General features: G+C 44.3%; 1 protein-coding gene across 1 annotated transcript in view; it reads left to right on the forward strand.

Moving 5' to 3' along the window:
- Positions 658 to 26,771, forward strand: part of PGM2 (phosphoglucomutase 2) — a 35,385-nt gene continuing 9,271 nt past the window's right edge. Inside the window, exons 1-10 of the mRNA XM_003128910.4 lie at positions 658 to 863; positions 5,807 to 5,974; positions 10,793 to 10,899; positions 14,803 to 14,887; positions 18,157 to 18,240; positions 18,360 to 18,553; positions 22,344 to 22,533; positions 23,541 to 23,638; positions 24,769 to 24,949; positions 25,041 to 25,134. Of these exons, the coding sequence (XP_003128958.1) occupies positions 747 to 863; positions 5,807 to 5,974; positions 10,793 to 10,899; positions 14,803 to 14,887; positions 18,157 to 18,240; positions 18,360 to 18,553; positions 22,344 to 22,533; positions 23,541 to 23,638; positions 24,769 to 24,949; positions 25,041 to 25,134 (1,318 nt within the window). The 5' untranslated portion in view covers positions 658 to 746. The remainder of the gene's footprint in view (positions 864 to 5,806; positions 5,975 to 10,792; positions 10,900 to 14,802; positions 14,888 to 18,156; positions 18,241 to 18,359; positions 18,554 to 22,343; positions 22,534 to 23,540; positions 23,639 to 24,768; positions 24,950 to 25,040; positions 25,135 to 26,771) is intronic.

Here is a 26,771-nt window from a genome sequence, read left to right on the forward strand (position 1 = left end):
TATATATGTATGACTGGGTCACTTTGTTGTACAGCGGAAATTGGCACGACATTGTAAATTGACTACAATTCTAAACAATTTAAAAAAGGTTGGGCAGAATTTAAAACAACAACAAGCAGAAAACAAACAAAAAACACTGAGGAGTTCTCTTGGAGCATAGTGGGTTCAGGATCTGGCCTTGTCACTGCAGTGGCTTGGGTCCCTGCTGTGGCAGGGGGTTCAATCCTTGGCCCAGGAACGTGTGCAGGAGCAGCCAAAAACCAAACCAACCAACCAAACAAACCCACTACACCTATAGGGACAGTTCATTTATTTCAGAGATAGCACTGCAGAACAAAGGAAAAAGACTTTATTTTCAATCAGTGGTGCTAGGTCAACTGGATAGCCAGTGTGTGTGTTGGGGAGCCGGGGGAGCCTAGACCCTTCCCCAAATCACTTGACAAATAAATGTGCATTCCAGGTCAACTGTAGATCTGTGAATGAGGGTGACCCTGGAGCTTTCAGAGAGGCCGGTAAAAACAGCAGAGTCCCTTCCAACCGCACCCCCTAAAGGTCTGCCGGGCTGAGAGCAGGTGCCGGGGTGGGAGGTGCTGCGCGTTCCCGGAGGCGTGCTCCCGGGCCTGCGCGTCATTTTCCGGCCGACGCCACTGGCTCCGGAGCCGATCCTCCGGCCCCGCCCCGCCTCTCCCCGCCCTGCCGGAAGGACCGTCTCGCCGCCTCCTGAACTTGGTGGTGGTAGCGCGGGGATGGAAGCGACGGCAGATACAGCGGCGATGGCGGTAACCGCGACTCCGGGAAGCGGCGGCCCCAGCGTGGACGCCCGGCTGGACCAGGAGACGACCCGGTGGCTGCGATGGGACAAGGTGAGGGGCGCCAGGTGGGCTGGGAGCGCCCGGAGGAGGTGCGGGGCCCTCCTCCCGCTCTCCTGGCTCGGAGCCGCCTTTCCTGCCGCGAGTGCGGGTCGGTGTCGCCGCTTCTTTCATTCCCTCCCCTCCCACCCCGGCGGGGCCGCTCCGGTGCCACCGGAAGACCGAGCAGGCGGACGCCGTGGCAGATTGGAAGTTTGACCGGGAGAAGTTGTCCCGGGACAAAACCAGACGTCTGGCGGGCCGGGATCACACGTTCATGAGGCTGGGAGCGAGCCGGGTTGGTCAGCACGCGGCCGGGCTCTGGGGGTGTTGTCTAATTGAGACAAGCACCTGTTCCTGCCCCTCGGACCGGGCTTGTTCTCTGCACTCGGCGGTGCATCCCCCACCGACCCAGCATTGTTCCTCTTCCTGCGGCTCCTGGGAACTTGACAGCAGCACTTGCCAGGTGCTGGGTTGCAGACATGGGCTCCCGCTCGGGCCCGCCTGGCTTTTTGCTGAGAAGAGGGGTAGCCCTGAGACACAGCAGCCCTTGCCATTCTTCACCCTCTGAGGTGCTAGAGAAGAGGGCGTCATGGACCCAGCTCTGACTGGCCACCACTCCCTCTCTCCTTTGTCTCTCGATTCCTGCTTGTTCCTCACGCAGGCTGTTTGTATTCCAGGAAAGTTCGCCTCTGCTCTCTTCCACTGAACTCTTGGCCTTACTCATATTTCCGGGCGGAGTCGTGTAGAGAGGCCTTCCCTGGCTCTCAGTGATAAATTATTTCTCTTGAATACTCTCCCCCAGTGGACTCTTTTTTTCCCCTCATAGCACGTCCTGCGCTTGGCCCAAAACAAAACCACTTGCATGTGGCTTTGTTTCATGTCTGTCTCCAGGGCTGACCTCAAAGCATGAGATCCCTGCATAGGACTGGTTCTCCTCCCAGGGCTCAGCACTTAGGTTAATACTCTGCTCCCCTGCTTTGAAATCTTTAAAAGATTTTGAATAAAGGGTCTCTCTCTCTCTTTTTTTGTTTTTTGCACTAGACCTCAACAAATTGCATAGCTGGCGGTGCTCACTCCGTCACTAGCCTCCATGGTCCACCGGCCTGCACAGTGCAGTACCCACAGGAGAGACATGAAGTGTTTGAGTCATGAGGGAGGGTGCAAGCCCGGTGTGCAGGGGCCAGGCCTTCCGCTCCACCCTCTGGTCCCTGCACACATCCTGTTTCTGGATGCTATTGGCAACTTGTGGGGTGGGTTTTCTTAGTAATTCTTGTAATTCTTTAGGAAGGAAAAGGTCTCCGTTTCTGATAACTCAGTAACTGGCAGTGTGTAGAAATCTTTTAAAGTCATAGTAATGAATTCATTTCATAGAACTTTCCCTTTGAAGAAAGAGACACCCAAAATTTCCACAAATTGTGTCTGGTTTACAGAGAGTGCACTGGATAGAGGTGAAATGGCCTTTTCTTTCTTTCTTTTTGTCTTTTTGTCTTTTTTTTTTTTTTTTTAGGGCCCCACTCGTGGCATATGGAGGTTCCCAGGGGTCTACAATTGGACTGCAGCTGCCGGCCTATACCACAGCCACAGCCACGCCAGATCCAAGCCACGTCTGCCATCTACATCACAGCTCATGGCAATGCCAGCTCCTTAACCCACTGAACGAAGCCAGGGATCAAACCCACAACCTCGTGGTTCCCAGTTGGATTGTTTCCACTGCGCAACCGCGGGAACTCCAGCCTTTTCATTTTTAAATTGCCACTACTCTTGTTCTTTCCTCGTCTGGTCTGTTTCTCCTTTGGCTTGAGACAGCACCCCAGCTAAGAGCATTGCAGCCTCTGGTCTGGTTGCCTCAAGGGCAGGATGCTGGACATTTACCCACCGCATTTCCACGGCACCTCCATCCCTGTTCCTCTCGATGCTGGATGTCACTTCCAATGTCACTTCCACGTCTGATTCTGATCTCTGGAGCCCTCTGGACTTTTATTTTTATCTCTCTGCCTCTTTTGGTTTTCCTCAGGCTGTTTGGTCTCTTATAGATATCAAAGGCCAATTAGAGTTTTCTAAACCCTCGCTGGATGAAAGAATCGCCCATAGATATTTAGGCGTGACCTTGAAGTCTCCTGTGTTTTCTTATTCAATCAACAAATATTTATTGACCCTCTTTTAGGTTCGATCTGAGCCCTAACCTGGGGGCACCTGACATTCCGATAGGTCAGATTGTGAACTGGTCAGTAGCTATTGCTCTTAACCAAAATGATGGGCTTTTACTCCTCTCCTTCTGAATCTGGAGCAATCTGGAAATGTGGGCTTAATTCCAGAAAGCCAGCATTTTATTGCACTAGCCTTTCAAAGTTTAGTTATGTGGCTACGTTTTACCTGCATGTTCATCTACTGGGATGATGATTCTAAGATAGAAATAAAGCACTTTATTGTTAGCCTGAATTCTAAATTCGAACGTTTGATATGGAATTAATGCAATTGTTGTTTTTCTCCATTCTTAACATTTTCTGCAACTCTTGTAGAAAAAGGCAATTTCTTTTTTTTTTAATTAAAGTATAGTTGATTTACAGTTTTGTGCCAGTTTCTGCCGTGCAGCCAAATGACTCAGCGGTACACCCATGTACATTCTTTTTTATATACTTTTCCATCGTGGTCCATCCCGGGAGATTGGATATAATTCCATGTGCTATACAGCAGGACCACCTTGTTTATCCATTCTAAATGTAACAGTTTGCATCTAGAAATAGGACAATTTAAAATGAACTTAAATGATTCACATATGTCTATTTGAAGCAGTTATTGTAATAGAAAAGGTACTAAGTTAATGCATATCGTGCAGTTTAAGCAAGATACTTAATCTCTGAGGCTTCTCTAGCTATAAAATGGGGTTTTTGTTATTTGCCTGCCTCTTGTAGTGATTACCCATTCCGATTTGACCAGGTATGTGATAATATTGTACAACATTCTTTTTTTTTTTTGTCTTTTTAGGGCTGATCTGCGGCATATAGAGGTTCCCATGTTAGGGGTCTAATCGGAGCTGTAGCTGCTGGCTTACGCTACAGCCACAGCAACAGCAACGAGGGATGCGAGCTACATCTGCAACCTATGCCCCAGCTCATGGCAATGCCAGATCCTTAACCCACTGAGGGAGGCCAGGGATCAAACCTGTGTCCTCATGGATGCTCATCAGATTCATTTCCGCTGAGCCACGACGGGAACTCCAGTATTGTACAACTTGTAAAACACTACCAAAGTAAGGTGTGGATTTAAATTATTAAGGTTATCACTCTCTGGGAAGATTAGAGGACCTTAGGGAAGAAAATGAACGTTTGCTTACGACTAGGTGCTGGACAGAAAGGTGTTTTACCTTAATTTAGTATAAACCTTCCCAAAACCACCTTGTAAGGATGGTTCTAGACTGTTCCAATTTTACAGATGAAAAAAGTGAGAATTCAAAAATCTAAATAGGAGTTTCCATCGTGGCTCAGTGGTTAATGAATCCGACTAGGAACCATGAGGTTGCGGGTTCGATCCCTGGCCTTGCTCAGTGGGTTAAGGATCCAGCATTGCCGAGGGCTGTGGCGTAGGTCGCAGACACAGCTTGGCTCTGGCATAGACCCAGAGCTGCAGCTCGGATTAGACCCTTAGCCTGGTAACCTCCATATGCTGAGGGAGCAGCCCTAGAAAAGGCAAAAAGACAAAACAAAACAAAACACTAAATAAACTGCTTAAGAGTATAGAGTTGGTGAGTGGTGCTCTGGCTGGGATTCCATTCTAGGTTGTTAGACCCCAAAACCTAAATATTCATTCCATTTTTCCAAAATTGCTTACCTTTGTAGGAAAGAGAATAATACATTATAAAAGGGAAACTATTTCCTTTTACTCACAACACTTCTGACATTAAATGTGAGTTTTTCACACCAAGTCATTTTCCATTTCTCTGTGGATACCAAATGGCTGTCTTTATAATTTAACTCAATTCTGACACTTAACTTCCTGGAGTGGGTACAGATCCCTCAGCTTAAGGGCTCAGCTGCATAAGACTGACCCTACCTCAGATACCCGCAAAAAGTCCCAGGTTGGAGTTCCCTAGTGGTCAAGTGGTTAAGGATCCAACGTCACTGCTGTGGTACAGGTTTGATCCTTGGCCCCGGAACTTCTGCATGCCTCAGGTGCAACTGGAAAAAAAACGTCCCAGATCCCAGGTTGTCACCAATACTTCTGACCAACTAGTAATAAGTCAAGGGTCCCATGTTCCCCTCCTCAGGTTTGGTGATTTGTTAGGACAGCTCTCAGAACTCAGGAAAGCACTTTAATTACTATGACCAATTTTGTTATGAAGGACACACCTCAGGAGCAGCCAATTGGAAGAGATGCCTAAGACAAAGTTTGGTGGGAAGTGGTTCAGAGCTTCAGTGCCTCGCATAGGCACAGTTGATTAGATCTTTGGCTATTGGTGACTGAACTTAATCTCCAGCCCCACCCTTTCTTGGAGGGCAGGCCTTATCACTTGGCTGGCTCTCAGGAGCCACCTCATTGTTAGGATAAACTGGGGTACGGATGAAAGGGTTTTATCATGACTAACAGAAGATGCTCCTCTCACCCTAATCATTCAGGAAATTTCAAGTGTTTTATGACCTCTTTGCCAGAAACTAGGGACAAAAAGTAAATATATCTATTTCTTATTATATCACAGTATTACTCATAATGTTCAAAAAACCAACGTCATGTTTCAAATTTCAAAAGCATCACAATTGAAAAGCCTATATTATGTGTGTGCATTTCTATATGTATGCATACATGCTTTTCAAATACACACACACGCGCGCATGTAATTTTTTTTCTCCTGTAGGTTAGAATTAGTGTGTTGTGGTTTCTTCTGTTTCTTTTTGTTTTTATTTCAGATTTCTCATGTTACTCACTTGGCTATATCTGGTGTATACATTACTGTTTTGTAGAATCCTTTAACTTGGGAGTCAGTGAAACGACTACTTGAAGAAGATAATAAAGAAGAACTGCAGAAATGTTTTGGGGCTCGAATGGAGTTCGGGACAGCTGGTCTCCGAGCTATGATGGGAGCAGGAATCTCTCGTATGAATGACTTGACCATCATCCAGACTACACAGGTACCCCATCTTTTCTTTCTTGTTATTCTTAACATAGCCCCATTGCTGAAAGACCAACTGAGACATATTAAAGATTTCAAGATTTCATTTGAGCAAAAATGTGTTTGAATCAGGCAGTTTCAAACTGGAGGTGGCTAGGATCTCTTGGGGAGAAAAATTTTGACCTCTACCCTTCTGGATGCTTTGGCTGGTCTGTTGAATAAATGAGCATAAGACAGATTAACAAGAGAAAACAAATTTAGTTATACATACTCAGGAGCCCCATAAAGACAGTGAGACCCAAGGGCAAGTTCAGCAGTTGAGGTTTCAGGCAGTATAAGAACTTTTCGAATATATGAATTTTTTTTCAAATATATGTTTTTATATCTGTGTTTTTCACAGGAGAATAGAAGAGCAGATGTTTGGTAATTAGATGTTTGCCTGCCATATAGATAAGTCTTTCAGATTAAAAGCTATCTCTGGTAATAGCTTTCTTCCTGGGTTGGGCTCCATATCTGAATTCTTCTAGGTAGTTAAGGAAGAGGTAAGAGTTTTTCTTCAATCTGCTCAGAGTTGATTGCCTTCAGTTCACAATGATGCATCTGGCAGAGAGGCATATTTGGGCTCCCCCTCAGCGCACTCCACTGACAGGGGCTACTGGAAAGACTTGTGTAGAGGAGAGGCAGAAACAAAGCAAGGAGAGTAGATTGGCTATAGCTCTTTGGGAAAGCCTAGTTGGCTCTTTGTGATTGGCTCTCCTTAGGTTGTGATTTCTTAGCCTTGAGGCTTTTCCAGGTTTAGGTTTTGGCTTGCTTGGTAGGCTCCTAAGGCAGTAAAGCCACCGCAGTCCTATGGCCAACTTTTTAAAATAATTTAAGCCCAGGCTCCTTTTGTATTTAATAGCCCTAATTTGCTGTATTATTATTAGTAGTAGTAGTATTTTTTTTTCGGGCCACTCCCATGGCATATGGAGATTTCCAGGCTAGGGGTCTAATTGGAGCTACAGCTGCTGGCCTAAACCAAACACCATCTGAGCCGCATCTGCCGCCTACACCACAGCTCACGGCAACGCTGAATCCTTAACCCACTGAGCGAGGCCAGGGATTGAACCTGCAACCTCATGGTCCCTAGTCAGATTTGTTTCCCCTGCGCCATGACGGGAACTCCAGATCTAACCTGCTTTAGTGATGAATGAGTCTTTTGGGTTTGCCCGGGCACAGGGAATTACACATTTAGGTCATAAAGTTAGGCTTGCGCAGTCAGCTGAAGCAGTACTATTTCACAACTCCTGCAACAATTCTTTCAACCATTCATTTATTCATTCGACAGATTTATTGGGTGCCAGGAATTGGAAATATAATAATGCCTAAAACAAACAGACATAAGGCTTTCATTCTAGTGCCATTCCACCAACTAAGCTGACTGATTTTTATGTTCTAATTTTTGTTATAATTGTACCCATGCAAGCATTGAAAAGCTTTTCCAGGGGCCATAATAACCAAGAGTTATTCGTTCCATTTAGTTTTAATTTATAGTATGGGAATTATTGCTAAGTGCCCTTGCCTTCATTTGTGAATCAGTCTATCAGAGTCTAGACCGAACTTTTAGGAATAAAGGTGAAGCCTTTGACAAAACAGCTGCCACTGCGTGTGGAGAGTTCTGTTTGTGAGGGAAATAAAGTGGAACAGATTGTTCTGTGTCTTCAACTACTTAGACTTGTTAAAAATGAAGGTCCCTTTAATTCTGGGAAAGAAAAGCCTGGGAAAATTGACTCCTGGTGATCACATGTACCTTACACACACCTCCCAGCATAAAGCCGGGTTGGTCCTGTTGTCCCAAAACCCTATGGAAGTCTGGCATGAGGGTACAGAGTTGGATCACATTAGGGAAGCCTGTGGGATGGGATATATTGATGCGACTATCTTTGGGGAAAATCCAATTGGTCACACCTCCTGTTTGGCCTCATCGTTAGGGGATTCTGAGGGATTCTGGATGAGCCTAGAGCCTTTACTCCTGTATTCATCTACGTCTAATTTCTAGGAATGATGAAATCTATGCCTAGAAAGGTCTTTGGACCTATCTTACACATCCTCCTCACTACAGGAACTGGCCTCTTCAGGCAGTCGACCCTGTGATAGCTAAGAATCCTACAACGCTAAGACGAGTTCCTTTAAGGGTCATCTGATTCACCCTGCCACCCCAAGTGGGAGTCATTTCCTCTGTAATCCACCCGAAAGTGATTGTCCAGCCTGCCCTGGAACATTTACACAATAGGAGACAAAGATGTTTAGAGTCAAGACAGTTTTAAGAGAGCAGCGGACACAATAGGAGACAAAGATGTTTAGAGTCAAGACAGTTTTAAGAGAGCAGCAGACACATTTTTTAAATCTTAGGAGTGGTTTCAGAATTGGAGGAAAAGGATTTCCAGGAAAAACCACCCCAGCTTCCACCCTCAGCCTTTGGTAGTGTGACCTTGCAGAACGTGCCGGCTTTCACGATGGCCCAGGCACCCCTGCCTGCTGGTCTCTAGTGTGGACCCCCATCCTCTTGGCCCCCCCCAGATCTATCCAGTTGTACTTAAGAAGCAGATCTATGTGAGTCAACGTCCTAGTGGGAAATAGGATATAGACTAGAGGGAAATTTTTTTATTGTTTGCCTCCTTGGTAGAGGTTATAATTAATTTCTTCTTAGGTTTCTTACTGAGCCTGATACATCAGTGGTGGAGAGTTCATTGTCTTCTGAAATAGCCATTTTATCTTGAGATCATTCTCACTGAAAATGGTTTCTTTTGGTAGCTTTTACATATTGGTCATAGTTTGACCGTTTGAAGCTATATAAGGTTTCTTTTTTGTGTTTAGTGATAATATTTTGCTTCCTCAGTGAGTCTCTTTTCCGTGAAAAGCATGTTCCCAGGTCCTCAGCCTCAGCCAGCCCCGGAATTTTTTTTTATCTTTTTTTTTTTTTTCTTAGAGGCGCACCTGCAAGCATATGGAGGTTCCCAGGCCTACACAGCCATAGCAATGTGGGATCTGAGCCGCATCTGTGACCTACACCACAGCTCACAGCAACGCCAGATCCTTAACCCACCGAGCAAGGCCAGGGATTGAACCTGTGTCCTCATGGATACTAGTCAGGTTCGTTAAGCACTGAGCCACAAGGGCAACTCCAGCCCCGGAATTTTTTAGAGCAATTAGAAGATGATGGAGATTTTTAGACTAAGGCTGAATACCTTTTGCCCCCTTGAACACTGGGGCCACAACACAGGGGCTGAGCAGGTCCAGGGAGAGGGCACTGTCGCTGTTGTAAGCCTTAGAGTATGAGCATCTGGGTGCTTCTGGGGAGCCCCAAAACCAGTACACCTGGGTCCATATTATCTTGGGTCACCCAACCTTAGAAGTCATGCCCAATGCAATATTTTTGTGCAAGAAAGACTAAAGGCTTTCTCAATCGGTACTGCCCTGGCAACAAAGTTGTGAAGTGTGGCCCTACTGAAAGTAAGAGTTACAATTCTTTTTTATTAAGACCTCCTTCAGTGAAAGTGAAGTAAGTAATATGAACCATCATTATGCCCCGTCAACCAGAGCTCTTTCTGTTCTGTAATAAAGCTTTTTTTTTTTTTTTTTTTTTTTTTGTCTTTTATCTTTTTAGATCCACACCCGTGGCATATGGATGTTCCCAGGCTAGGGGTCTAATCAGACCTGTAGCTGCCAACCTATGCCACAGCCACAGCAACGTCAGATCCAAGCCGCATCTGCGATCTACACCACAGCTCACAGCAACGCCGGATCCTTAACCCACTGATCGAGGCCAGGGATCGAACCCGAAACCTCATGGTTGCTAGTCGGATTCGTTTCCGCTGTGCCACAATGGGAACTCCAATAAAGCCTTTTTTGTCTAGTAATCTAAACTTTTTGAATTCAGAGTTCACTGTTTTCTAATCCTCTATATTTCGTACAGTTGTGATGTGATGTAACGTCACACGAAGATGCATTATATCTTCCTGCACTCAGGTGCAGGGATTGTGTGTTCCGCCCTTTCTGGGCAGGTGCGAATAGCCCAAACTCTGCACAATTTGTATTGTGTAACCGTGGACTAATAGAGCTTCCTTACGACCTGCCTGCTGGAAAACAGTATCGCAAACCAACAAATAGAAGAAGTTTAGATCAGTTGCCTGTCAAAATCCTGTCACGCGTGCTGAGTTTCTCTGACTTGGTGATGTACAGAGCAGGTGGAACTGTCTGAAACACCGCCCTGCCCTCAGACATTTTAGACTAGTGTAAAAGAAGGACTTTGAAGGAAAATGACAGTGAAAACAGTGCTCATAGCAGCAAAGACATAGTGCTTCTCCGGTGTTGGATTCTTAGCACTTGGTGTGTTTTAGCTCATTTAACTGTCATCCAGTCCTTTGAAGTAGGTACTGTTGTTACTCCCATTTTACAGAAGAGGAACTGAGGCCCTGAGAGATTAAGGAACTTGTCATTTGCTCATAGGTGGCGGTGGAATATAAGCCACAGATTTTTTGTGCTTTTAATCCAGCACTGAACCACCTCTGACCAGATCCAGGCACAAATCTAGGTTCAACTATTCATGTCTTTGAAACTGGGCAAGACCCTGAGCGTCTCTGGGCCATAGCTTTTTTGGGATTTTTTGGCAAAGTTGATCTGGGATTAGAGATGGTAAATGCCGTGTGTCCAGCATAGTACCTATTACATACAAGTAGATAATAAATAAAGCTATTATTGTCCTGTTGTTCAGTTTGCTTAGTTACTGAGGGATTTTAATCCTCTCTGTTACAATGTTCTCTTGATACATACTCTTGATTCATGGGATATTTTTTAGGGACTTTGCAGATACCTGGAAAAACAATTCAGTGACCTCAAGCAAAGAGGTGTTGTGATCAGCTTTGATGCTCGAGCCCATACAGCAAGTGGAGGCAGCAGCAGAAGGTACGTAAAGATATTTGGGAGACTTTTTTTGTAGTGTATTTTGTAGTTTTATTTGCAATCACCCTTTCTTCTTCTTATCTTTTTTAGGGCCGAACCAGCAGCATGTAGAAGTTCCCAGGCTAGGGGTCAAATCGGAACTATAGCTGCCGGCCTACACCACGGCCACCAGCAACGCAGGATCCGAGCCTCATCTGTGACCTACACCACAGCTCATGGCAACACCAGATCCTTAACCCACTGAGCGAGGCCAGGGATCAAACCCATGTCCTCATGGATACTAGCCGGGTTGGTTAACCACTGAACCACCATGGGAACTCCTGCAATTACCCTTTCAGTAGCTTGACTTTAAATACATTTTTCAGCTACGTTGCTTAACTTGTAGTTCTCTTTGCAACTTTTGGGAATTCTGGTTTTATGTTTGGATTAAGAAAATGAGATTATTTAGACAATGTATCTATCTAACGTATCTAATGTATCTATCTAACATAATTTTTCTTAAGTGGCAATATTATTTCTCTTTCTTTCTTCTTTTTATGTTATTTCTTTCTCTTCCATGATTTGTAAGCCTCATGAACTCCTTCCTTCTTAAATGACCATCATAAGCTGCACTCTTGGTAGCATCCCCAAACTGATGGGACTGTTTGATGACAGTGCTTTCGGCAGATGATAGTGCTGATGGTAACAGTGCTGAGGGTGAAGGTGGTGGGAGTGGGGGTGATGGTGTGGGGTGATGGTTAGGGTAAGAGTGAAGGTGGTGCTGGTACTGGTGGTGGTGGAGGTGATGGTGATAATGGTGGTAGTGGTAACAGAGTCATTTGAGTGATAAATATGAGTTAGGCACTTTGGTATTTAGTCCTCAGGACAATCTATAAAGTATGTACTTTTATCTCTTTGCTCTAAGATCATAAAGTGAGACAGGGCATCACTATTTATTTTTATTATTTTTTTATTTTTAGGGCCACACTTGTGGCATATGAAGGTTCCCAGGCTAGGGGTTGAATTGGAGCTACAGCTGCCAGCCTACACTACAGCCACAGCCGTATCAGATCTGAGCCACGTCTGCGACCTACACCACAGCTCAGGGCATTGCCGGATCCTTAACCCACTGAGTGAGGCCAGGGATCGAACCTGCATCCTCATGGACACTAGTCAGATTCGTTTCTGCTGAGCCGTGACAGGAACTCCAAGGCACCACAATTTAAACCTAAAGAGGCTGGTATGAGGGGGTCAGCAAACTTTTTCTATAAAGGGCAAATAGTAAATATCTTACACATTGTGGGCTCCACAGTCAGCCGCTCAACTCTGCCATGTAGCATAAAACAGCCATGAGCAAATCATGACTGAACGGGCATGGGGTGTTCCAGTAACACTTTATTTACAAAATGGGCTGGAGTTTGCCAACTATTGCTCTTAATCGCATTATAGGACCCTCTTTTTTACTTGAACACTTCCTCAATTATGATTAATTTTTATTGTTCCAGAGTACAGGAATTAATAGTTTCTTAGGTTGGAAGAACATACAAATATTTAATATTAATGAAAAGTCTCATAACTTTATAGTGCTGGGTGAGTTCATGGAGTCCTAATCTTTGCTTATCATTAGCTTCTAATCTAAGAAGGAAGCATTCATGAGAACAAATGTGTACTTGTGAGGAAGGGAGCATGGCCAGGGCAAAAGTTCAGTGATTTCTGCTCCTCGATTGAACCCGGGGTGATATAAAATAGTGAGTCTTAATCGCCAGGCTCAAAAATGTGATTTTTGTCAGTAAAGCAAGAGAGAAGCCATGTCGCTCAGGGATTGACGCATAAGAACTACATTCATGAGAGAATGATGTATAAACCTCAAGAGAATCAGTTTGTCAATTTTTAGTTAGTGGTTTTACAGTTAGAATTAACATCATACACATGCTTTTCCAGCCCCAGGGGCAGGTCAGACCCTCTAGTCAAAGCATGTGCAGTCCATGTATGTGGCTAAGGGTCTGTTTAGCTTCTCAAATTTCTTCTTTTTGGGCTAACTACCCTGCTTCAGGTTGGCACTTCTTTCATGTATGTTAACATTGTTAATTAAGGGGTAGATATTTTTGGCTTTGGCCTTGGGGCCATATTGGTTCCTCAAAGTGACGGATATTATTGATTTTATTTGTTTGTGGTTCAAGTCTCAGAGTTTGGCATGGAGTGGAGTGGAGCTCAGGACTGCTCTCATCACATACAGTAGCAAGATATTTAGAGATTGTGACAAATATTAAACCAGTGCATGTTAAAACATTCATGATGAGTAAATGGAATTTTCTTAGACTTGGAAACTTACTGTAGTCTCAGAATTTTACCTAATAAACAATTAGTTCTTTTAATCTTCCAAGTTTAAAATATCTGGTGGGGAACATAAGCAGTAATGTTAAGCATATGCAGAGAACACACTGAATCCTTTTTGTGCACATTTGTAGTTGAGTTCACTCAACTGTGGTGAGTGTCGTCTCCTTTACTAGCTTTAAGAAAGTGCTTCTAAGGTCAGCTGTGGTACACGTTTCCTGTAGGTAAATGTGACCTCTGTTCCTCCTCATGAATGGGATGTGCATTTAATTCAGATTTTTATTTATTTATTTTTCTATTTCTTATTTTAATTTTTTTGTCTTTTGTCTTTTTAGGGCCGCACCTACGGCATATGGAGGTTTCCAGGCTAAGGGTCTAATCGGAGCTATTGCTGCCGGCCTACGCCACAGCCATAGCAATGCAGGATCCTTAACCTACTGAGCAAGGCCAGGGATCGAACCCGCAACCTCATGATTCCTAGTCGGATTCGTTAACCTCTGAGCCATGATGGGAACTCCCAGATTTTTTAAAATTCTTTTTTGCTAAATGTTGTTTTTATGACTTCCCTCTATATGTAGGGGCATAATTTTGACTGTCGAAATCATTTTTTATATTACTGTTGCTACTCGGGATTTTAATGCTTGAGTTGTTTAAGATCTCTTCTTTTGGCCCCAACCAGCTCCAGGATAGTGTTCTATGAAGTTAGACCTCTGGAAATATCTGAGAGAATAATTTGTTTGGTTAATTTTGTAATAGTATGATTGCTCGTTGGAAGTCAATTGCTGCTTTATTGTGTTAAAGTATTTGATGCAGAGCATGAAGAGAGACTTGATTCCATGTTCTGCGTCCTGCCTGAAGCCAGGTGCTGTGGAAATTGAAAAATATGTCAACTCATTAAAGGACTGAGTGGAGCCAAGATGTATATATGTCATTTACATGTGTCATATACATCTGTGTGTCACCCACATATCACATGCACACATGCCATGAGAGTATGTTTCATAGACGATGACATCAAATTCAAATGCTAGTCTTTAGGGCGTGTACTAGATGGTGACAGCTCAAGACCGGGGTTTCTCCATCTCTGCACTCTGGACGTGTGACTTGTCACTGAGCCAGATCACTCTTCTTGTGGCCATTGCCCCATGCAGTGTGGGCTGTTTAGCATCCCTAGCATCCACCTACCGGCTGCCACTAGCATCCTACCTTGGAGACAGCTAGAAATGTCTCTAGACAAGGCAGATGTCCCACAGAGGCCTCATGGCCCTCGGCTGAGACCACCAAGATGGAAGGGAGCTGAGAGATGTGGGTGCAGGCCGGGCCCAGCTGCTGAATGGCTGCTGGACACGAGACTAGTGGTCTGGCCTTTCTTGGCTTTCATCCATTTCTGTAAAACAGAGAGGCGGGGCAGGCTACCTCCTAAGGTTCCTCCAGCTTTAATGCTCTCGCCAGCACAGGTGTCATCACAGTTTTCCTCCATCTGGCTGCCGTACTCAACCCAGAGGAATGGTTGGGCCTTCGTTTCCTTCTTCCTTGTCACCCCCGGTCCTGATGGCTCCACTCTCTCTTCTCCCTGTCACTCTGCATTTCCAGGTTTGCCCGGCTCGCCGCAACCGCGTTTATCAGCCAGGGGATTCCCGTGTACCTCTTTTCTGATATAACCCCGACCCCCTTTGTGGTAAGTGAACTGTTTGCTTCTATGATTTTCTGTCCTGGGATCAAGGATGGGATATGGCCGAGTTTTACAGTCTTTAGTGCTCTTGGGATTCAGGTATTTGAAGGACAAAGGGCTCCTTTTATCAGGAATTCTCCAGGTTCCCCCTGTGGCTCAGTGGGTGAAGGATCCAGCATTGTTACTGCAGTGGCTTGGGTCCCTGCTGTGGCACGGGTTCGATCCCTGGTCCAGAAACTTTTCCATGCTGTGGGCACAGAAAAAATAATAATAAATGTCAAGAATTTTGTTTCCAGGAATGGTCCTTCACATCCTAGTAATATTTCTTTGGTATTCAACTTCTGTCTCATCAGAATTGATTTTATATATATATATATATATATATATATATGGTGCAGTGGTTTAAAAGGAACTTAACCCACTGAGCCTGATCCTTTAAACCACCACACCATAGCGGGAACTCCAAAATTGATTTTTTTTTTTTTTTAAATAGTTTTTCTTTGGCTTATGTTCTGAGGATCTTTTGGCTAGTTAGCAAAATGTCATTTGTTTGTATGCCTGTTTGCTTTTTAATTTAGTTTGTATTCTTTTCCCCAGCTATCACAATTAGGAAATTTCTTGGGTCAAAATCTGGATTTGCCTCGAACCATGTCGTTTTGCCTTTTTAGCGCCGCACCTGCTGCATATGGAAATTCCCAGGCTAGGGGTGGAAAGGGAGCTACTGCTGCCAGCCTATGCCACAGCCACAGCAACCTGGGTCCTAGCTGCGTCTGTGACCTACACCACGGCTCATGGCAACACCAGTTCCTTAACCCACTGAGCGAGGCCAGGGATTGAACCCACAGCCTCTTGGATGCTAGTCAGATTCATTCCCTACTGTGCCACAGCAGGAACTCCCTCAATTCATGTCTTTTTTTTTTTTTTTTTTTTTTTTTGTTGTTGCCTTTTCTGGGGCCACTCCCGCAGCATATGGAGGTTCCCAGGCTCAGGGTCGAATCGGAGCTGTAGCTGCCGGCCTACGCTAGAGCCACAGCAACTCGGGAATTGAACTTTGTCTGCAACCTACACCACAGCTCATGGCAACGCCGGATCCTTAACCCACTGAGCAAGGCCAAGGATCAAACCCTCAACCTCATGGTTCCTAGTCGGATTCATTAACCACTGCGCCACGACGGGCCCTCAAGTCATGTCTTTTTTTTTTTTTTTTTTTTTTGTCTTTTTGCTATTTCTTTGGGCCGCTCCCGCGGCATATGGAGGTTCCCAGGCTAGGGGTCTAATCGGAGCTGTAGCCACTGGCCTACGCCAGAGCCACAGCAACGCAGTATCCGAGCCGCGTCTGCAACCTACACCACAGCTCACGGCAACGCCGGATCTTTAACCCACTGAGCAAGGGCAGGGACCGAACCCGCAACCTCATGGTTCCTAGTCGGATTCGTTAACCACTGCGCCACGACGGGAACTCCTCAAGTCATGTCTTAATGTGAATTTTTTCTTTTGACAAATTGGTACACCAGCTTTTTATATAAATGTTTCTTTCTAAATCCTATTCATGGCCTGTACAAGAAGCATACTTGGCATGTTTTAGAAAGATTTTTATCAAATTCTTGCTGTAGCAGAATCTAAAGAAAAGGACAGTAGGGACTATGACAGCCATTGCTTTTAAGAAGATGGAACTTTTAAGAGCCGGGCCAGATGCTAAGAGAGTATTATTGTTTGATGGACAGACTGCAGTGTGTTCAAGCATCCTTCAGCTGTATACGTACTATATAAGTGTTGATAGCTATTATTTTTTATCCAGTGTAAATTAAACAGGTGTCTCATGATTTTTTGGTTTGGTTTTTTTGGTCTTTTTTTTTTGTCTTTCTAGAGCCGCACCTGTGGCATGTGGAGGTCCTCAGGCTAGGGGTCCATTCGGGGCTGTAGCCACTGGCCTACACCACAGCCACATCAATGCCAGATCCTTAACCCACTGAGCAAGGCCAGGGATCAAACCCACATTCTCATGGATGCTATTCGGGTTCATTAACCGCTGAGCCATGTCAGGAACTCCACGGTATCATGATTATTTGCCCAAGTCATGGAGTGATTCCCTTTTTTTCTTTGCTGTGGGACACCTTCGGGACTTGAGGTAACTTCTAGGGGGACAAGCGACCACAGAGCTTCTTGGTGGGAGAGTGGAGGGGGACAGACGGGTAGAGGAAGTCCCGCGTAGAGCCATAGGGGCACAAGCCTCCTCTCCCCATCTGGGGAAGAAGCCTTGTAAAGATGGGAGCCAAGTCGAAATGGAGAAGGATAACCAGCCTTGGGTGGAAGAGAAATGACAGGCGGTGAGCGTGTTCCGTTTCTTCCACATTTTCGTCAACCTTTTCCTTAAAAGCAAATCGGGGAAAGATGAGCAGAGGAAGCAGTTGAGGGGGTAAACTGAATCCATGAGCTCCTGTCTCAGGCAGAAGCCTTAGAAGAAAGTGCAGTGGAGAATCAGACCATCATATTGTCTGGAGAGTTTTCTCGTTCTACCAAGGAGGAGACAGAATGATAAACACCTAAGAAAATGTTCACCCTTCTTAATTTGGGGCATACATCCCAGAATGTTGGGCCGTGAGTTAGTTCTGATTAGTTCTACTCTAATCAGAGTGTATTGCTTGGATGTGGCACAAAAATATATGACGTATTATGATATTTACATATTATGTTTATTAAAAGGGAACATGGGGAGTTCCCACTGTAGCACAGTGAGTTAAGAACCTGACTGCACGGAGTTCCCGTTGTGGCGCAGTGGTTAACGAATCCGACTAGGAACCATGAGGTTGCGGGTTCGATCCCTGCCCTTGCTCAGTGGGTTAACGATCCGGCGTTGCCGTGAGCTGTGGTGTAGATTGCAGACTCGGCTCGGATCCCTTGTTGCTGTGGCTCTGGCGTAGGCTGGCAGCTACAGCTCCAATTAGACCCCTAGCCTAGGAACCTCCATATGCCGCGGGAGTAGCCCCAGAAAAGGCAAAAAAAAAAAAAAAAAAAAAAATCTGACTGCAGCTCCTTGGGTTGCTGTGGGAAGTGCAAGTTTGATCCCCAGCCTGGCGCAGTGGGTTAAAGGATCCGGCATTGCCACAGCTGTGGCTCAGATTCAGTCCCCAGCCCAGGAACTTCCATATTCTGGGGGTGCAACTGTTAAAAAAAAGGGGGGGGTACATGGTTCAAATAATGTATGATACAATGTATGGTAGACCTGTAAGTAGATCTAATTTTTTGTTTGAATCTGTTCTCCTACTGTATTACAGCCCTACACAGTATCACACTTGAAACTTTGTGCTGGAATCATGATAACTGCCTCTCACAACCCAAAGCAGGATAATGGTTACAAGGTATTTTTGTTTTTCTCTCCACACGTGTGTCTTTTGCTGTGAATCCTGGGCCTTCACGGTCCAGGAGTGTCGGGCATGGATTGACTCTAAGCCATCTGGTACCTTCCTGCCTTCTCCAGGTCTACTGGGATAACGGGGCTCAGATCATCTCTCCTCATGATAAAGGGATTGCCCAGGCTATTGAAGAAAACCTAGAGCCATGGCCTCAGGCGTGGGAAGATTCTATAATCAATGACAGTCCCCTCCTTCATGACCCAAGTGCTTCCATCAATAAGGACTACTTTGAAGACCTTAAAAAATACTGTTTTCACAGGTAAATGGATTGAAAACTCATCTCCAATGAGTGAATACAATTCAGCTAAATTCTGTTTTCAGGCAGTTTTTCTCTTCAGTTGGTACCTATACTGTAACTGCATCTGACTTTAGAGTCTAGATGAGGGCTTAGCAACTTTGCTTTAAAAAGACAGTGAATATTTTGGGCTTTGGGAGCCACTTTGTTGCAACTCCCCGACTTTGCTGATGTCGGAAGGCAGCCATAGACCATGCAGAAGTGAATGAGTGCAAATACAGTTGTGTTCAAAAAATACTATTGACAGAAGCAGGTGGCTGGCCCATGATTTGTTGACCTCTGTTATAGATTCGTGTTATGTGAGTTTGTGTACACACATGTGTGTGCATATTTGTATATGTGTATGGGAAAAACCTTATTCTAAGGTGTCAAATAGGAAACACTGACACTCTTTTATCTTTCCAGAAACTTTCTGTGCGTAAACAAACATGTCTATGTGAAATATATTTTCATAAATAGGAATGTAGTGTGCCTGTAGTTTGTTCTATGCCTTTCCCCCCAGCTAATTAGTCCAGATGCCTTTCTCTGTTAGCCCCTATTAGTCCTGACTCTTTGAGTTTTTGTAATTTTTTTTTTTCTTCCTTTTAGGGCCACACCCGCGGCATATGGAGATTCCCAGGCTAGGGGTCAAATCAGTGCTACAGCTGTTGGCCTGCACCACAGCCACAGCAACGGAGGATCTGAGCCGCATCTGTGACCTACACCACGGCTCATGGCAACACCAGTTCCTTAACCCACTGAGCGAGGCCAGGGATTGAACCCACAACCTCATGGGTACTAGTCGGATTTGTTTCTGCTGTACCACAACGGGAACTCCAAAATTTTTTTGTTAAAGTGTAATTGATATACAGTGTTGTGCCAATTTCTTCTGTACAGCAAAGTCACTCAGTCACACATATTCTTTTCTCATGTTATCTTCCATCATGTGCTATCACAGGAGATTGGATATAGTTCCCTGTGCTGTACAGTAGGACCGTATTGCTTATGCATTGTCAATGCAATAGTTTGCATTTGCAAACCCCATACTCCCCCTTCATCCCACTCCCTTCCCCCACGCCTTGGCAACCGTAAGTCTGTTCTCCATGTCTATGCTGACTCTTTACATTTACCGGCTGCTGTACCCATTTATTTATTTAACCCGGGACACAGACGTGATGCTCACAGTCAGGTGGAAGCAGAGGGGCTGAAGGAAGAGTTGTCCTGCCCTAGTCCTGTTGCAGGTCCACTACTCCTGATTGTCCCCCTAGCAAGAAACCACTGATGTTCAAGCAGCAGAATTTCTGTGCTGTCTCTAATATGGTATTTGTTGGACCGCCTGGGCGTCGTGGCTCCTGTGTGGAGTGTGGAACCCTATCCCACCTAAGGAACCCATGTGCCAGCTGCTATTACTGTGGGCAAATATAGGTCCAGCATTGCCCAAGCATCTGATTTTTTTTTTCTCCTAAAAGAAACTGGAAACCTAGATTTTTATGACAAATGGCCTAATTTTTAAATGGTGGGGCCATTTAAAACTGGTCTATAATCCATTCCCTCTGTTCCTCTGATTGAGCTTGACAAAGACTAAGGAGTTGCAGTTTTGTGCTACTCCAGGTAGCATTGGAGTCAGCACCTTTGAGCACAGTTCCTTGAGTGCTTGTGTGTGTGTGTGTGTGTTTATTACATACATTTCAGGCATCAGAAATACATGTGCATTTACAAAGTAGATAAAGGTTAACAAATTGTTTTCCAGAGATGTTCCATTAGTTGAGGTTGCCACCAATAGTATATGATTTACACATTCTTAGCTACACAGAGTATTACCGACACTTGAGTAGTCTCCTCTTCCAACTTACTACAAAATTAAATTTTACTATTTAAATTACTATAAAGTTAGGTGTTTCAGTTACTACAAAAAGTAATACCTAACCTTATTTGCATTCTTTATGAATATTTTTATGTTTATGTAACCTATATTTTTCTGTGTGTTTGTTCACTTTTTGCATTTGAAAAAATCTCTTTGCTTATACAGAAAACTAGCCTTCATTTATCTCAAATATTGATTTCCCTTCTGTTGTTACCTTTGGATTTTTCACTGAAACGTCTGACTTTTTTGTGTCATACTTAAGAAGGTTACACTAGGAGTCCCCATCATGGCACAACGGAAACGAATCCGACTAGGAACCGTGAGGTTGTGGATTCAATCCCTGGCCTCGCCCAGTGGGTTAAGGATCCGGCGTTGCTGTGAGCTATAGTGTAGGTTGCAGACGTAGCTCAGATTCCATAGCTCAGATTCCACGTTGCCGTGGCTGTGACGTAGACAGGCAGCTGTAGCTCCTATTAGACCCCTAGCCTGGGAACCTCCCTAAAAAGCCAAAAAAAAAAAAAAAAAAAAAGAAGAAGCTTACACTATACCAGAATTATTAAAGAAAAACAAAGCACAACTCTTGTTTTACTCTAAGACTTCCATGTTTACATTTTGTAATGCTGATCTTTTGAGTTGTTGGTATCAGATAACTGCTATAGGCTCTTCAGTTGTACTAATTACTTTAATCTCATTTTAATCATCACAGTAATGCTGAGGCTAGGTTCTGGTGTGTTTCCATTTTATGGATGAGAAAACTGTGATGCAGAGAGGTTAACAAAGTAACCAAGAGTCACAACGGCTTGTAAGTGACAGAGCTCTAGGATTTAAATTTAGTCTGTCTCCAAATCATGTTAAAAACTAAGTCTTACTACTTCTCATTTGTATTTCCCATTTCAAATTGGATCAACTTCTGGACTCTGTTCTCTTCCCTTAATGTACCTTTGTATATCCAGCACTAAACTGTTCTAATTGTGATAATTGTATAATTCACTCTAATATCACTAAGATCTTTTTCCAAATTTGTTTTATCTTGTATATTTGTTTTTCTTGATGTATTTTATCAAAACAAAGGGTTTATTTGTTTTAAGCTGTTGTTTTCTCAGAGAAGACCTTGTTCATTTATTCATTGCCGGAAAAAATGGACAATAAACCAAAAATCTAGCAGTCAGATTAACACCTTGTGTTTACCTTTCCACTGTTAATTTTAATGTTTAGTGCTATTCTATATTAAGTCTCTAGATCAGGGCACGTTGCCAAGCAGGATTGTTCCTTGACAGTGAAAATGTTTTATTCCTTATGTATCGTGTATGGGATGTTACATACACGACAGTCCATCTTGAAGCTAGTAAAGAGTATTTGAGTCCTGGAGCTGGATAGGCGCTGCCCCTGGGCCAGCTGGGAGTCTCTCCTAGAAACCACTCTAGGTGTGGCTATAGCAGAAACAAAATCCAAAAGTAATCAGATTTGCTGAAAATAACTTCAGAGTAAAATTTAACACTTGAAAATGTTGGGGGAGGGTGTATGTTTGGAAGAGAGTGAATGAGTTTTGTTTCTTTTGGTTGTTGTCAAGTCAGAGCTGTAGCTGCTGGTCTGTGCCACAGCCACAGCACATGGGATCCCAGCCGTGTCTTTGACCTACACCACAGCTCACAGCAACGCCGGATCCCTAACCCACTGAGCAAGGCCAGGGATCAGACCCGCATCCTCATGGATCCTAGTCGGGTTTGTAACCTGCTGAGCCACAACAGGAACTCCTCTTTTTGTTTTTTTAATGGAATTAGAGAGATCCTCAGCTGTCTTCTTCCTTTGATATCTTACATTTTTAGGAAGCAGATTCCTTGGTATTTTGCAAACCTCCTGGTTTCGAGAGCCGCATTTACCTCTCATTATTCCGCATGTGTCTGACTCTAGGCATGTGAACAGGGAGACCCAGGTGAAGTTTGTACACACCTCAGTCCACGGTGTGGCCCACCACTTCGTGCAGTCGGCGTTCAAAGCTTTTGACTTTGCTCCTCCCGTGGCTGTTCCTGAACAGAAGGATCCCGATCCCGAGTTCCCAACAGTGACGCACCCGAATCCTGAAGAGGGTGAAAAGGCCTTGGTAATCAGATTTCTTTCTATTCATAAAATTTACCTTTGATATTCAAAACTATTATAATCATGTAAAATAAGTTTTTATGTGTTTTCACTGTGCTAAGAAAAAGTAATTTTGTCATTGGAAATATTTATATTTATTAGTCATCCATCCATTTCTTTTTTTTCTTTTTTGCTTTTTAGGGCCGCACTCGCGGCATTTAGAGGTTCCCAGGCTAGGGGTCCACTTGGACCTGTAGCCCCCCAGCCTACACCAGAGCCGCAGCAATGTGGGATCTGAGCCGCCTCTGTGATCTACAGCACAGCTCGCAGCAACGAGGGATCCTTAACCCACTGAGCAAGGCCAGGGATCGAACCTGAAACCTCCTGGTTCCTAGTCAGATTCATTAACCACTGAGCCATAACGGGAACTCCATAGTCATCCATTTCTTGAAGGAACTTTCAAATCAGATGTCTTAGCATCGGAACGTTAAGAACTGAAATCTCTCACACGTGTAAAATGATGCTTTACGTTCAATTTAACGAATGTCCTTATCATTTCATTTACTGCACTGCTTGATGCCAAAAGGAACAATAATGGAATGGAACTTTAGCCTGTGACTTTTTTCCCCTGAACTGACATTTTTGCGATGTGAAGAAGTACCGTTAAATTATAGTTCCTTTAACCTTTTCAAAGCTTAGGGTAACAATGCTCTTCAGAGAGGTGTTTTATTTTGGTTTGTTTGTAAGGTTGATCTCACGGCCAAGCCTGGGAATACCAGTCCCCACCACACATGTGCCATCAGACGTGGAACAAATCCCACAGGCACAGGTGGCTCACATGTTGATGCTCCTTATCTGACCTCTGCCTTAGAAAGTCATGTGGGACCATCCAAGACCAGCTTCCGAGATAAAATGCAGCCTCAGGTTTAAAGAAAGTCCTTTCTTAGTTCTGAAAGAATTGAACGTTTTTCAAGACTGCACTGTGCTCAATTCCTGATTAAAGTGATCTTTTCTCTTCTTACTCTTTTTCAGGCTTTATCTTTTGCTTTGGCTGACAAAACCAAGGCCAAAATCATTTTAGCAAACGACCCAGATGCTGATAGACTTGCTGTGGCAGAAAAGCAAGACAGGTACAGTTGATAGTGATTACGTATCTACGTGATAGAAGGTATAAAGGGGGACATCTCTGGCAGTAAACTGCTTCTGGAGAGATCGGACAGACTTGGAAATATTTCCCATTTACTTTGCAAAAGGTCGTCTCACCGAACCTCTGTCAGCTCCTTTCATAGAACAAGTGCTGACCTGGTGGCCACATGACGGCAAGCATAATGCCGAGTAAACCAGCCCAAGAGGTGCTTGCAATTGGAATTACCACTTGTTCTTCCTCCATTTTATCTCTGTAATTAACGACGAGATGCCTAATGAGGGCAAATCACTTTGTTTGGTGCTGGCTTTACAGGCCCGTATTTGCCACAGGGCTTGGTTAGGAGCTGGCGCTTCACAGCAGAGCTGAGGTTGAGGACCAGAGTGGCCTGCCCGTGGGCGCTGCCCATGTTCAAGTGTGACCATAGACATTGTACAGAGCAATGTGGGTAAGGGCGCGAGTGGAAGGGTAGGCGGCATTCAAGCAGTTTGGGGTGTCGGACAGCACGTGTGATGTTTGGGGGGTCGTGGGACAGTACAGGCTTAGGATTTACAATTCTGACAAAACAGATTCAATTCCACACCCGTTTTTAGAAATTTAAGCTAAGGTGATACCTGCAGACACGTGAGGAGTATTTCTAGCTTCCTGGACCACAGATGGGAACGTAAATTGCAGGCCTGTTCTCTGGTGTCCTGATGTTGAGGCATGCCACGCCGGCCGCGCTCTCAGAAGCGGCTGTGCTGAGCAGAAAATTGAAATACACAAACTATTCTACGTGGGGGCATCTTGCCAGCATATTTCTGTCATGTTTAAAAAAAAAGGCTTTGTGGAAGACTAAGATAAAAGGGATTCTGTGTCATCACTCACCTACTTATTTTATATGCTCTTCAAAGATAGGATGTTTGTCCAGACAAACTGGCTGAGACGCAGTAGCTGCTGCTCAAATGTTTGTGGAGTGGCAGCCACATTTCTGGCCGGTGATTTAAACAAGAATAACCACACCAGTCTTATGGAGGCTCCTTGGAGCCTTGTTTGCTTAATTGTTCTGTCCTGGTAACTTTTAGTGTCTCTCTCAGGATCACTGCCATGCATCCATAGGTGGTTTTTTTCTTTCAGCGGGGATTGGAAAGTGTTTTCCGGCAATGAGTTGGGGGCCCTCTTGGGCTGGTGGCTCTTTACTTGTTGGAAAGAAAAGAACCAAGATCCCAGCGCTCTCAAAGACACATACATGCTGTCCAGCACCGTGTCCTCCAGAATCCTGCAGGCCATTGCCTTAAAGGAGGGTTTTCACTTCGAGGTAAGGTGTTGGTAAGACTTGCTTTTATTAAAAATCTTTTACTCTGTAGAAGACCTAAGGCATTTCTTTCTCTCTTGGATTATCCTTTTAGGAAACTTTGACAGGCTTCAAGTGGATGGGAAACCGGGCCAAGCAGCTAATGGAGCAGGGGAAAAATGTCTTATTTGCATTTGAAGAAGCTATTGGTAAGAGGTGATCATTGTGATCATGGAATCAGTTCTTTGTAGACGATGCAAATACATGGGCACAGCTTTGGATTTGGGTTCAGAAGACTAACAATGAAACAGGAGCACACAGTTTGCTTTGCTTCTGTGACACTGAGCAGGCACGGAACTGTCCTCCCCCAAATCTGGCGTCACAGATTTTTATAAGCCATTCATGTGAGGAAGTGAGTCCTTTTCCCAGATGCTTTCGAACAGTGACGTTCTGCACGTGGCTGCTAGCAGCTTAAGAGTCCTCCGATCTGGGGAGTTGTGTATTTCCTCACTAGGGTTTCCAAGCCGAATATAGTTCACTCCCCCTTGGAGAGTGCTCTGCAAAGATCTGGCCAGAAAAAAAGGAGAAGGTATGGTGAGGGGCTTTCATCAGGGTGCTTGTCACCTGAAAGATGAAAGCCAGGATGACAGAAAGACTAGCCTTAAGTGATCACTGTAAATGGGCAGAAAGGAGAGCTAGCAATAGAAGCGTGATGCAAATGTTTGTGCTGGGGATGTTTTTTTTTTGTTGTTGTTGCTGTTGTTGTTGCTATTTCTTGGGCCGCTCCCGCGGCATATGGAGGTTCCCAGGCTAGGGGTGGAATCGGAGCTGTAGCCACTAACCTACGCCAGAGCCACAGCAACGCAGGATCCGAGCCGCGTCTGCAACCTACACCACAGCTCACGGCAACGCCGGATCGTTAACCCACTGAGCAAGGGCAGGGACCGAACCCGCAACCTCATGGTTCCTAGTCGGACTCGTTAACCACTGCGCCACGACGGGAACTCCGAATGTTTCAGCTCCTTGTTTAGTAAGAGTTATTATATGTCATGCTTACTCTACAGCACATGTTTTTCTGGTTTATACATTTCCTATAGCATAGACACAAGCAGAACATGAACTAATTCAGTGAGTGAAGTGTAATAGCTCAGCTTTTGCTCTTTTGTTGTCAGAAGTGGCAATATGGTCCTTCTATAGATTTTTGTTTTTAAAAAATATTTTCTTACATTTGTTTATCAACTATTTATTGCATATCACTTACGGAGTGACTCAAAGAAATGGATGGCCCTGACCTCAGCCTTATAGCAGTTTATATAAATCTGATTAGTCACCACACAAGAATGTGGGTTGGGTGTTGAGATGAACAAGATAACTGAAAAGATCAGTGGGAGATTCAAAGAAGACGGAGTGAAGCATTGACTAGAACAATAGGAGACACTTTTGTGTGAGCTGGAGGGATTTGGGCAAGACCTGGAAAAGGAGCATGATTTGTCCAGCAGAGAAATTCCTTACAGGTTATTCAACAGACACTTCCTCTTTTTTATATTTTCCCACTGTACAGCAAGGGCACTTCCTCTTTTTTTTCTTTTCTTTTTCTAAATTAGAGCGTAGTTGAATGATAATACTATGTTAGTTTCAGCTATGCAACATAGTGATTCAATATTTTTATAAATATATTCCATTTATAGTTGTTATAAAAGTCAGCTCTATTCCCTGTGTGGTACAATATATCCTTACATCTTATTTATTTTATACATAGTAGTTTGTACCTCAACAAACACTTCTTGAAGGCCTGCTGTGTGCTAGGCACTGGGCTAGACTCTTAAATGTAATGGTGAGTGAGAAG

Source organism: Sus scrofa, chromosome 8 (genome assembly GCF_000003025.6).
Source record: "Sus scrofa isolate TJ Tabasco breed Duroc chromosome 8, Sscrofa11.1, whole genome shotgun sequence".
NCBI lineage: Eukaryota > Metazoa > Chordata > Mammalia > Artiodactyla > Suidae > Sus > Sus scrofa.